We start from the raw sequence: 12991 nt of genomic DNA on the forward strand, positions 1-12991 counted from the left end.
ACAATGGTTAATTACATTCAACTTTGGTAAAATTGTTAACCCTCCCATCGAGGCTCTGGCAATGGCACTGAAGGCCCAAATAACAATTTTGGTTTTTACAAGTGACTTGCCCATCGTAAGCCTTGTAAAGATAAACTGAAGGATTGTTAACAATAAACAAGAGTAGTTATGAGAATCTACTTGCATTTCGTTTGTTTATTGCATTCGTCTGTAATTGTGTGCTTTATATGTTTTTCAGAAATATCTTAGAAATGATTTTGAGTCGAAAACCTTTAGATGGTACCAACTATGAATAAGTGAAAAGCAAATCTTTGATATTGTTCTAAAACATGGAAGCTAAAATTTGTCCTGACAATGTGAGGGCCATAGCAACCTGCAGAGAAAGCGTTTAAGGAAACTAAGATGCATTTCTCAGATTGAGAAAGGGCAGATATGGTAGTTCGTTGCTACATGATTAAGAGTGGAGTAAAAATGCTTCAGACTCTTAATGACATGTTTGCTGCGTCTAGCAGCTCTGCTAGACAGAATGCAGTCGGTGCAGGTTTTGCTAAGAGTCTTGTTAAATCCAAAGGGAAACCCAAGGGTGGTAACAAGAACAAAATGACTTGGTTATCAGTTGTCAAACCAGTTGCTATGAAGAAGCCGCAAGGCAAGTTCTTCAAGTACAGACTAAAGGGACACTGAAAGAAAAATTGCCCAGAGGTGATGAAAAGAACCAGACATGGGCATATCAAGGCCTGATCAGTGAATGAATTATTGATTCAGGAATCACTGATTATGTTTGTTACTCTTTGTAGTAGTTCAAACATGGCATACCTGTCAGCAATGGACATAGATATTTTAAGCTTGAAAATGGGAACTTGTGTCTGCATTTGCAGTAAGACAAGTTATTTATAAGACTATGGTTTTGGGTGACTGTTTATTTGTTCTAGATTTCAAGAGGAATTCAATTTTTGTTAGTTGTTTTGGTTAAAACATGATTTGACAATGCAATTGATTCCTCAGTTACATTTCGAAGTTCATCTTCGTCTTGTTTTGTTCCAGTACATTGTTTAAATAGTCTTTATTACCTATGTCCTATACCTTTTTTTTTAAAATTTGTTATGTTGAATGAAAGGGATGATGAACAAGAACTTTCACCAAAGAAATAAAAGTTTCAAATGAAACATAACTTTGGCCTTTGTGATTGAGTCACATTATCTCAAGTAGAAAATATGTTTTAGTTAAAAGAGGGACTGAAAGTTCAATAATCTTTTAACTAACAGCTACATGTTAGTCCTATTTGGAAGGTAAAGTGGCCAAGCAATCCTACAAGGGCCAAGAAGGTTTGCGCAACTATTCAACTGGAACTGGTACATACTAAAGTATGTGGACCACTTAGCGTTCAGACCAGAAGAGGTGATGAGTACTTTATTATATGAATGTTTACTCTAGATTTGGACAGATGAACCAAGTGCGCCATAAGTCTAAAGCTTTTGGAAATTTCCAAGAGGTTTAGTCTGAGGCAGAAAAGCATGTAGGTGTTCAAATCAAAAACACTTTGGTCTGACTAAAGTGTTGGCTACCTGTCTGGTAAGTTCAGGTCTTACCTGATTTAAGAGGGGATAGTTTTCGTAACTGTCAATTCTAAGAACGCGTTAGTTGAATGAAGTTGCAGTATGCGAAAATCAAACATTTCCAGACTTGGTGAAGATCATGTTCAGTTATTTATCTTTGTCAATGTTGTTCAAGGGAGATGCCTAAGAGAAGGAAATGTACCTTCTTAACTTGATTCCGTCAAAGTTTGTTGTAAAGACACCTAAAGAATTATGGAAAGGGTGCAAGCCCAGATCAAACCATATTCGGATTTAGGGTGCTACGGCACACGTCCTACAACAGCAGTCAAATGAGATGGAATCTTGTATGGAAGAGTGCATATCTTTTGGCTACCCTAAGAGAACTAGGGATGATTTCTTATTTAGTCTTAAGGACAAGATAATCTAAGTGAGCACTCACATGATTTTCTTAAAGGAGGACTAGATAAGAAATTATAAGCTCTTAAGTTAGGTTATTCTTGATGAGATTTATCTCAGATCAATAATTTCCAGAATCTCTAGAAGCGTCATCCACTGTTCCCTTGATTGTTCAAGAGGGGATAGATATATCTCTAAGTGAACAAACAAGAGAACCATGATTGGAAATTCAACATGATAATATATAAGTGAAACTAGTAGAAATATTAGTATCACATGTAAAGGAACAATATCAAGGATAAGCGGATCCTCAAGAAATTGAAGATCCATCATTTGACCCACTCTTTGTTTTACCTATAAATACACAAGGTCTAGTGCAGTACATTCGTAGTGGGAGAGAGCCTTGTTAACTCTCAAGTTGTTTCTTGTTGAGTGACATTGATCCTACTAGTTACGATAATGCACTAGAAGATGTTGTTGATCAAGTGTTGCTCAGGCTATGAACAATGAGATGAAATACTTGTATTTCAAGTCCGTTCGGTCCTAGTAAAGACACCAAGAGGGGTAAAACCCACAAGGTGCATGTGGACATAAAAGGCAAAGAGAGGATGGACAGAAAGGTGAAAACCTTCAAAGCTAGCTTGGAGACATTTTTTGCCAGACGCCATGCTTGAGTCCTTCCAGATTCTCTTAGTTGCTATAAGTCTCAATTATGAGATTTCATTTTGGGAGTTGGATGTCAGGATATCTACATACAACAACCAAAAGGGTTTATAGCAAATGAGTAGGAACACACAGTATGCAAGTTGTGAAAGTCTATTTCATAGACTTAAGCAAGCATCCAGGTCTTGAAACATCAGTTTTGATCAGGTTATCAAAATTTTGATTTTGAGAGAACCTTGATGAATGATGTGTATTTGTATGTAAAGGATACAACAGAAGACAGTAGCTTTTCTGGTACTTTATGTAGATGATATGCTCCTTATTAGAAACAATGTGGAGGTAATATCAAGCATAAAGAGTTGGCTAAGTTAGTGTTTTGGTATGGAAGTACTGGGGAAGCCAATTATATTCTTGGTATAAAACTCTTATGAGACCGGAAGAATAAGTTGTTGGCATCACCTCAGGCTACTTACATTGACAAAACCCAAAATTCAACATGAGAATTCTAAGAGAAGAATTATAATTCTCAGATGTGGAATTCATCTTCCTAAGGAGTGACCAAAGACTTCTAAGAAGGAAGAATGCATGAGCAAGATATCTTATGCTTTGGCAAAGGTAGACTCACGCATATCATGTTGGGCGTTAAACCAGACATCTGTCACGCAGTGGGAGTAGTGAGATAGTACCATTTTGAACCTAGAGGAATACTAGATTATTGTTAAGCATGTACTCAAGTATCTTTGGAGAACGAGAGATTATATGCTGGTTGGGAGTCTTGAAAAGCTGAGTTTTCAAAAATTCAGTTATTTCAAGTGGATATTGACTCAAGAAAATCAACCTCGAGCTATGAGTTTTTCACTAAACTCAGATAGCATTAGAGGTGGATCTTGCAGACCCAGTTACTAAGAGTTTGCCTGAACTTGTGTTCGAGAGGCATGTTACTTCTTTGGGTCTTAGGAGGATCCCAGACTTGCATTAAGCAAGTGGGAGTTATTGGTTTCATTGTGCTCTTGGAGTAAGACGATGAAACAATAAAATAATTTTCTGAATTTCATAAATAAGGTTTTATTTATTTATTTTGCGCACTATTTACAAACATAAAGGTCCGGATCAAATTGTGGAGTATATGATCATATGGATACGTTCATGGAGGACATGATCACAGGTTCTCACAATTGATGAATGGAGTCACAGCCGTTAAATAAAGTTGGGCACTTTATTCAGGCTGCAATATTTTATGAAATGATTTTGTCCGAATCATTGTAAAATATTGGTGTGAATTAACATTCACATTGAAAGGATCAAGGAGAGATTTGATTAAGGTTGTTTTTCTGTCATAAGGTATCAAATCTCCAGTTAACTATAGTTATGTGATTGCTCTTAATCCTGAGTTTATTATAAATAGGTAATCAAATAGTTTTCATTCTTTGATTTACCAACGGGTGAGGTTCGATCTATTGACGACCAATAACTCGGTATTTTGGGAGTGAGATTATTTGATTATTGGTATTTATGAGATAAACAATATGGAATTTGTAGGATATGTCCCCTTGATATGTTTCGGTATTTGGATATTAAAGACACTGGCCAGTGCATGTAATCCATCAGAGAAACTATCATAGTCAAGGGAACAAATAATTGATTGAGTTACAGAAAACTTGTCAATCAATTATAGACATTCTACAAAGGGGCGATGCATATTCATGTTATAAGTGTTGTTAATCTTGGAGTTCAAGTTCGGGCTTTTAGTGGAGTAGCACCGAATTAGATAATCATTCGTTGATTATCAGGAGCCTTGATTAATAACAGATGGTAGATCCCCAAGCTAGCTTGAGACAAGGGATGGGGTATTTTTCGGATAGATGATGACTTATGGGTTACATGATCTTGGGTTTTACGACTCAAGTTTGTATCCAAAAGAGCAAGTGGGAGATTGTTGGGTTTGCTCTTTTACTAAAGCCCAAATGGGTTATTAGTATGAGAAGAGCCCAAGGAACCTAGAGCCCAATGAGCTAGGGTTTCTTGGAACCCATATAAATAGTACCTCTTAAGTCATCAGCCTCCGAGGTCCTTTTCGGTGAGAAAGAGGCAAGCTCATAATCTAATCAGTGCCCACACACTTCCCCTTCCTCCTCGAGAGATAGTTTGGAAGATCTGCCACAGTCCAGCTTCAAGGAGGTTGTTCGTGCTGCGGCGCTGAGGTGAGCTGTTCGTGAAGAGGAATCCTACAAGGGAAGATTCTACACGAGACCTGCGCACCGAGAGGTAATTGTGAAACAAGGATGATTCGGTAAGCATACCAATGTACTAGGTCCTAAACCGCTTCCGCATAAATCTAAGATTTCCTTCACCACCATCATCGCCGCCGTCATCACCACCACCACCCCGATACCACTGCCACCATCACCACGACCTCCACCCATCGCCACCGTCACTATCACCGCTGCCACCAACCACCACCACCATCATCACAGCCATTGTTGTCACCACCACCATTATGCCACCATCGTCGTCGTCGCCGCCACCACACCACCACTAGCGCCACCACTACCACCATCGCCACCATCACCAACCACCACTACCATCACCGCGACACTGTCATCGCCGCCACCATCACTGCATCATATGCAAAGGAAAGCGATGATCCGAAATTTTTTTATGCTTAATAGAATTTATTTTTTATTATATTATTTGTTTTGTTATCAAACACAATTCTCATTTTCGGAATAAAAATAGAACATGTTATCAAACACATTTTTTTTCCAGAAACTATTCCAAGGCACAGAAATAGAAAAGAATTATTTCTTTTCAAAAACAATGCCAAGGAACCGAATAGTTGTCATGCATACCTTACATATATAATCGCAATTACAAAAAACTAGCATGATTACAAAAGTATAATAGTTGACTTAATTAAAAAAATCATTTGGAGTGATTATAATTAAATTAATTAATTTGCGCTCGTGACATATTAATATTATATGGTGGTCAAAGGTTGAACCACTATGTAATGGTTGGGTTTTGGATAAATAGAATCATGATTTTTTTTGTTAAAAGAAAGTTTAGAAAAGAAAAGGTTGTTCTATTTTAACAAAAATAATCTTTTGTACTCTAAGTGGACAATGTAACTTTGTATGTTTTGAATTAAATTTAAAATATGTAATAAAGTTAAATCGAATTTCAATTAATAAGTCAAGAGGTTTTTCGGAAGTTGTTTGAATTTACCAATTAAGTATTATGAAAATGTCAAACAAACACAATGCTGAAAGAAAAAATAAAAAGAGAAAGAAAGATAAAGATCAATTTCGTTGATACATTGCACGCGTTGCCGGCCAGCCGTCGAGTGCACTTGCATTTGTCTCTTTCTTGATACGTAGAAATCCGATAACTCTATGATACACTTACCATTAGTATCATAGGCACCAAGAAATCACATTTGCAATTCGAATGAATTGCAATAGCGTCCAGTCAAACTTTTCCAAACGACAAAACGTTTTGTCCAAGAAGACAAAAGTTAAGCTTCTTTGTAATCTTAGATCGTAGTGATGGATGATGATGATCCGTGCAAACCAAATTAAAAAAAAAAAATGGATGCATGAGCATGATTTGTCGTATAATAACCAAAGTGCCTTTGCCTTTATGCTTATTTGCTTTAGCTTAAGACAATGTCATGAACTTATTACGTGCTAGCTCCCAAGTACAGTCCACACGACCAGCATGTAAAGAAACAATGGATGACTAGATAGGTCAGATAGAATGCAAAGACGTACGTTTTATAATTTCAATTTCATATGTCATGAACCAACTTTAAAAAAAAAAACCCGCAATAGTTCTTTTATTTTTTTCCTGGGATCGAAGCAAATCCCCTATACTTTTACTATTTTATATGGTGTATTTGTTACCTTTTTTTTTTTTTAAAGAAATTATATATCTAATATGATTACATGATTTTAATACAAATTTGACAATTAAAAATTAAATAATAATGTGCGTGTATATATATACACACATTTTTGCACCTCTTTTTTTTTTTTATCTTTGACCTTAAGTAGTTGAAATTTTATATTTTGTGTCGTTTCTAAGATTTATGTTTCTGCTATCCCTTTATGTTTCTACTTAGAAATTCGATTTTGACAACATTGAGTGTATCTATATACAAAGTCACTTTTATAGCTCAGTAGAAGTGATCTGAGTGTTAAATAACTTATTTTCTTATTGTAAATTAAGAATCATTTGAATCCAAAATATTAATGTATTGGTGAAGGCCTTTTAATAGTTTATATTATATTCTTTGACAACATGTAAAGAACTATTTCAACCTAAAACTTTAGGCTTGTTTGGGAGTTCGGAGGAAAAATGAAAGAATGGGATCCAAGAGAGAGGGAGGAAAAGGAAAGGAAGAGAAATGAAGGGTATTCTCTTTCCTTATTTGGGAGTTAAAAATATGGTAAGGGAGAAAAATGGAGGATTAATTGGATATTTTTACAATTTTATCCTTTTTTAAAAAACTAATATAATTATTATATTTTACAAATTAAATTTAAAATTTCTAACAAAATTATTTATGTACTTTTCAGTTTTCACACTACAAAAAAAGATTATATTTTTGACAAAATTTCTACGTTGCAAACTTGCAAACGACAAAATTTCGGTCGAAAAAGTATTTTACAATCGGAATACTTTTCATTTACATCATAATGGGGCTAACTCTCCCAAAGAAATTTTTTGCATTCACAAGGACTTGAAACCAAGACCTTACTTAAGCGGAATCAAACATATACCATTTGAACCAACCAACTTTAATTTTATAATATATATTAAATCATGTACTACGTATGTTAGGTCAGAACTAACATGAAATAATGAAGCGTCTAAACTAGGGGTAGCAAAACAGGTCAACCCAACCCAACCCACCGTCAACCTGCCAAAAGTGGGTTGGCCCGCCCTGCCCTGCCTCTTGAATGTGGATTTCCAACCCTCCCCATTTTTATGGTGGGTTGGCCCGCCTAAAAAATAAAAAATAAAAAATAATAAAAAATATTTTATTAATATTATAATATTACTTATTTTCATATTACATTTCCCTTAGTTTTTTTTCCAATCTTAAGCCTAAATGTATTCTAATATTTAGTCATACATTCTTCACAAACTTATTTTTATCTCCATATATAGATTACCTTTATCATAAATAAAATTTTTCTTCTTTATTTACTCGAGAGAGTACTAAGATAACAAAAAATTGAATATCACAAAAGCTTAAAGACAAATAAAATACTACCTAAAAGTAAAAAAAAAATTGACCCGGCACGTCAACCCGCCTCGACCCACCGCCAACCCGTTTTGTCCCACAACCCAACGGGGCAGGTTGAGGTGGGCTGTATCTGTAACCCAACCCGCCCCGTTTTGGTGGGTTGGCGAGTTGAGCCATCAGGTTCAACCTATATTGCCACCTCTAGTCTAAACCAATATTTTAAAATTCGGACCGGTCATCGACTCGGTCGAGGTACTAGGTTACTGGGTCAGTGGTTCAATTGGGTTCAACTAGATTTCAAAATAATATATAATAAATATTAAATTATGAATATTGTGTCCAACAAATAAAAGTAGTCTAATGATAAGTCTTCCAATCCTCAAATAAGGGGACTCAAATTCAAATTCAAATTCAAATTCTATTGCTTACAAAATGTATATATTTCACACAATTTAACAAAAAATCAATTAAACACTCATTGAACTTGGTTGTGGTCCAGTTCAAATCGGGTCAACCGGTTCGAGTGCATAACCGATCTGATGCCCAACTCAACCAATGAGGGTACTGGATTATCGAAACTCGAGTCGACTTGGCCAGTTCGAGCCGGGTTTTAAAACACTGGTCTAAACTTTTGATAGGCAACATAGGTTATTGGCACCAAGGAAGCACCGACAAGCAAATTTTTTGAAAAATGAGTGTTGGACATCGACACGTTCCGTCACGTGGTCAACATTTTTTGACACGCAGTTAATGTTCCGACACGTTACGATACGTGACCATTGTTTTCTAACACGTTTTTTTTAGATCAAAATTTCATTTTATTTTTGTTATAAAAAAAAAATAAATTCATTTTATTTTATCTTTTTAATTAAACATGAAAAATTATTTTATAAATCAAATATTTTTTGTTATGAAATTTGATATGAAAAAATTATTTTTGCTTTATATTTATGTTATGAAATTTGAATATTTGATTAATTATATAACTCATTATGAACTGTTATATATATTAAATGTAAACTATACTATATATTAAAAATATTATTTAATATCAAAATATATTCTAATATATTGTGTTTCGTGTACAAGCAACATAGATTAGCACTCTAAATTACACGTAGCATAGAAAAGTAGGGTGAGAATGGTCTAAGAACTCCTTATTGGGCATGATCTTTACATGGACACTACTGGATCAGAGAACTCCTATACAGTACAGCCTCCATAAATGGTTGGCCTGTGTCCGGTTCCATGTTATTGAGCGTAGCAAACCCTTACACAGTACAAAAGATTTAAAATTTCTTAATTTTTTTTTATATAAATTATGTTTAACCTCTATTTTTTGTTTAAATAAACTTTGAAATATTAACTTTAAGATAGTACAAATGTACCTATCAAATTTCAAATTGCATGCAATATTGAATTTAAATGTTTTAAAATTCTTTAAGCAATAATTTTTCACCCAGATTTTATGAAATTTATACATTATGATTTGTGATTTGCCATTTCACATATTTATCAACCCGAAAATTAAAAAAAGATAAAATTAAACCTGTTCGGCCCGTTCCTACTCCGAACTGGTCCAATAGTGAGCCTGCTAACTTTTGCATTTGAAACAGAACCACAACCGGACAGAACCGCTCTCACCGTTCGGCATCTCCGTCTCTTTGCGGAGGCGCAACACCGTGAACGCTGCCGCCAAAAAGGTTCATTCTAGCAACCTTAATCTTCTTTCAGTTTTTAGCACACAACTAAAAAGGCTACCACCAAAACATCTGGTTTTCTAGTTCTGTAATCCAATATTTTCATTTCATATAGCTATGCTCTTTTATTCATCCGCCAGGGTGCTGGATCTAGCATGGAATTCCAATACCCTAATTCTGTAAATTACCATCACTGCTCACTTGTTACACAATTATTTAATTTAATTTAATTCAAATGTATCCCTAAATTTTGCTCACGTCCGCGTTTAATGGGAATAACAGCGACCCTAAGTAATTTGGGATAAATTTGATGCTGATGCTGATGTTGAATGGGAATAACCATTAAATATTTTTCTTGAGAAATGCTTGCCAAAAGAATCTATTTTTCTGTTGATACAAACTGAGCCTGAGCTTTGATATTGTCCTTGTCAGTGCTCAAGAATTTCAGATGCTGGGAAAAGGAAGGAAGGTTTCGGGGCGGGGCGAAGCAGTGGCAGCCAACTATGCCTTTGGTCCTGCTGAAGATGATATAATTATCAAACACAGGCTTCTCACCCGTACAACAACCACAAGGGGTGAGCCTCCGTTGAAGAAGCTTCAGAAGAAGTTCACCTCTTTCGTCTCCGAGGTTGACAAGGAGGAAGATAACTACAATGACTGTGAAAAGCTTGCCAGAGCTTTTCTGCAGGAATTGACCACTTTTGAGATTCCACTTCTAAAGAGCAAAGCAATTGTTGAGGCCAATATTAGAGAGAAGGAAAATTTCAATGAGTTGAAAGATGAAATGAATCGGCAGATCTTGCAGGCACAGGCCGACATTGAAGATCTTAAGAAGCAACTTGAAGAGAGTAAGGTTGAGAGGCGGCATAAGGAGGAGTGCGAGGCTATCAGGAAATTGATTGCTATGCAGCCACCAAGATCAGAGACACAGAAGCTTATAACAGAGTTAGAGAAAGAAATAGCAGCATTAGATGCAGATAACACTGCTGGTTCGAGATTGTTGGAGCTTCGGAAGAAGCAGTTTGCTCTTTTGTTGCATGTGGTACGTGGTAGTCTCCTTATGCTATGTCTTGTGTGATTGTTGTGTTCTTTTGCTTATGTGAAATATGCAATGTGGGAATTTAATCAGCTGTTTGCCACTGCTTTACTGTTAGCTTTGGTCCTATCTGTTATGCCTCATTGTTCAACTTCTTTCTCTTGTGAAACATTGTGCTAATATAGATACTTGATCCTGTTAAATTAGGTCTCCATAATTATAAGTAACATATTTATAAAAGAGGGGATCTTAGTGCAATAGCAAAAAAATAGCACATAGTGTATCATACTCTTTTGAAAATAGAGCACATTATATTAAATATATTTGTAATTTTTTTATTAATGATTCAAATGTCAACAGTTTGCAGATGAAACCACTAATGTATATGAAAAACTAAACTCACACTGTAAACATAACTCATAGTCTTATCGGATTCAATAGTCATCCAATGTTCGACTGAATTAACCACAAAACACAACATCAAATACTTAAAATTTACAAATGGTTTGTAAAATATTACATATTTTTTAGGTGGTCCGGGGACACACGGAGCTGCAGCACTTCTAGTTTGGCTCTGAATTTTTTTAGAAGTAGAACTCATTTTGCATGTGAGTAGCCTGAGTCAGAGTAGAGAGGATGAAGAAACAGAAAACTGAAAAGAAAAAATGAAGCAACAGAAAATGCAAAATCAGAGGAAAAAAAGCATGTGGGCTGAGAAGTAGAAGTTGTGGCACACTGATATGAAGACTAGAAAATGGAACTCATGTGTGTCTTAGAACTTAGAAGAGAAAAGGAAAGGGTAAGCAGAAACATAAGATCTGAAACACATTTGGATGTGGTAATTGAAATTTATAAAATAGTATTTCAGGGTTCTTTGATTGTGGTCTACAACATTTATCACTTAAAATAGTTGTGCAACTTATGTGGTTGTTCTCAAATAATATCATATGCTGATAATGAAATATCATCATTCTGCAGTATTTTCTCTTTGGCATATTTTACCCAGGACATTAGTGTGAGTGATGCCTTTTACTTCCATACTTTCCCGTGGTAAGAATTGTGACGCTTATAGAGTTGGCTTAGCATTGTGCGTGTGTTCTCGGCTTTTTGCGTTTTGAAGGGTTTTAGACATTTTTTTATTCAAGTGTTATTTTCATAATTTGTGTTTTTGTTTTAATTGATTTTTTAGTGTTAATTAACAGTAACACCATATAAAATGGCGTTTAAGACTCCTATTGAGAGGTTGCACGTTGTTTTTATCTTGGTAATTATAATTCAAAACATGTAGTTTCTCTTTTCAATTCCAATTTCCTGTCTAGCCCAATTTTTATGCGTTTGACATGAAATTTGTGACCATGCATTTTATCCAAAGATAATGACCCATAAGTGACATTTTGAAAAAAGTTCCAATCTCTGATTCTCAACCTTGATACAATTCTACCTTTTCTTATTAACTTGTGGAATGAAGATTTGTATCTCTGTTATGCTTACCTTTGTTGGCTGTGCAAACTGAAACTGTTGAATTTAATTTGTGTCGGCAGTGATTCAGTGAGGCACTTTAGTTCAAGGATTTCACAATAATTTGTTGTATATTTTCTATTTATCTATTCTTTCTGGTGTCACGTGAACTTCTTCTTCTAGTGTTTTTTGTGTTCCACTGGCTATCTTATGAACTGTAAACATCATGATTCCAAATTCTGGATAGGTGACGTGCCTTGTTTTAATATTTTTGTCTGTGTAAAAACTGTTGATGTTAATATTTGTTCTGCTTCTTGATCTTCCTACAGGTGGATGAGTTGCAGAACACAATAGAGGAAGAGCAAAAGAGTCTAGTTGAGGAGATGAGAATAGCAACTGAGGAGCTTAAGAATGGGATGGAGGACGCAAACGGGGGGCCGGAAGCAATGGCAATTGACCAGTAACTGGATTGAATATCAGTCTTGCTGTTGTAACGTCTCTTACATTTCAATCATGGTTTATTTTTCTAAAGGGATTTAGGAAAATATTCAAATGAATTATCACTAGTATTGTGCTAGGGCTCAGTGATACTTGTGCATTTTGATGTAATTTTCTGTGATATTTCATCTGACAATACGTTCTGTATTGTTGGAGTTTTCTTCATTACGGGTTTTTTTTTTTTTTTTTGGCAAAAGAAAAGAATCCATGGTACGCTATTTGTATGGGTGTATTACAAATGAAACAATTCGGGACTGGGATATGATAATTTTTTAAAAACTAGAATATAAATATAGTATAGTAGGTATCACTAATGAAATATTAAAGAATTGTATTTGTGTGTTTATTTATGTGTATAATGTTATTTTATTGCTAAAAATTATGACAATATAGACTCTTAATGCAATTCAATAATCATTACTAATAATGAAGA

At 35.0% G+C, this 12991-nt stretch overlaps 1 protein-coding gene across 1 annotated transcript; it reads left to right on the forward strand.

Moving 5' to 3' along the window:
• The first annotated feature begins 9419 nt into the window (after nt 1-9419).
• LOC133305815 (THO complex subunit 7A-like) lies at nt 9420-12852 on the forward strand. The gene is made up of 3 exons (XM_061506057.1): nt 9420-9569; nt 9999-10608; nt 12390-12852. Exons 2-3 carry the CDS (start codon nt 10015-10017, stop codon nt 12522-12524), a joined length of 729 nt encoding a protein of 242 aa, XP_061362041.1. The 5' UTR covers nt 9420-9569; nt 9999-10014; the 3' UTR covers nt 12525-12852.
• Nucleotides 12853-12991: the final 139 nt, after the last annotated feature.

The sequence above is a fragment of the Gastrolobium bilobum genome, unplaced genomic scaffold (genome assembly GCF_033153095.1).
Source record: "Gastrolobium bilobum isolate Gb01-03AN ecotype WA unplaced genomic scaffold, APGP_CSIRO_Gbil_v1 utg34786, whole genome shotgun sequence".
Lineage (NCBI taxonomy): Eukaryota > Viridiplantae > Streptophyta > Magnoliopsida > Fabales > Fabaceae > Gastrolobium > Gastrolobium bilobum.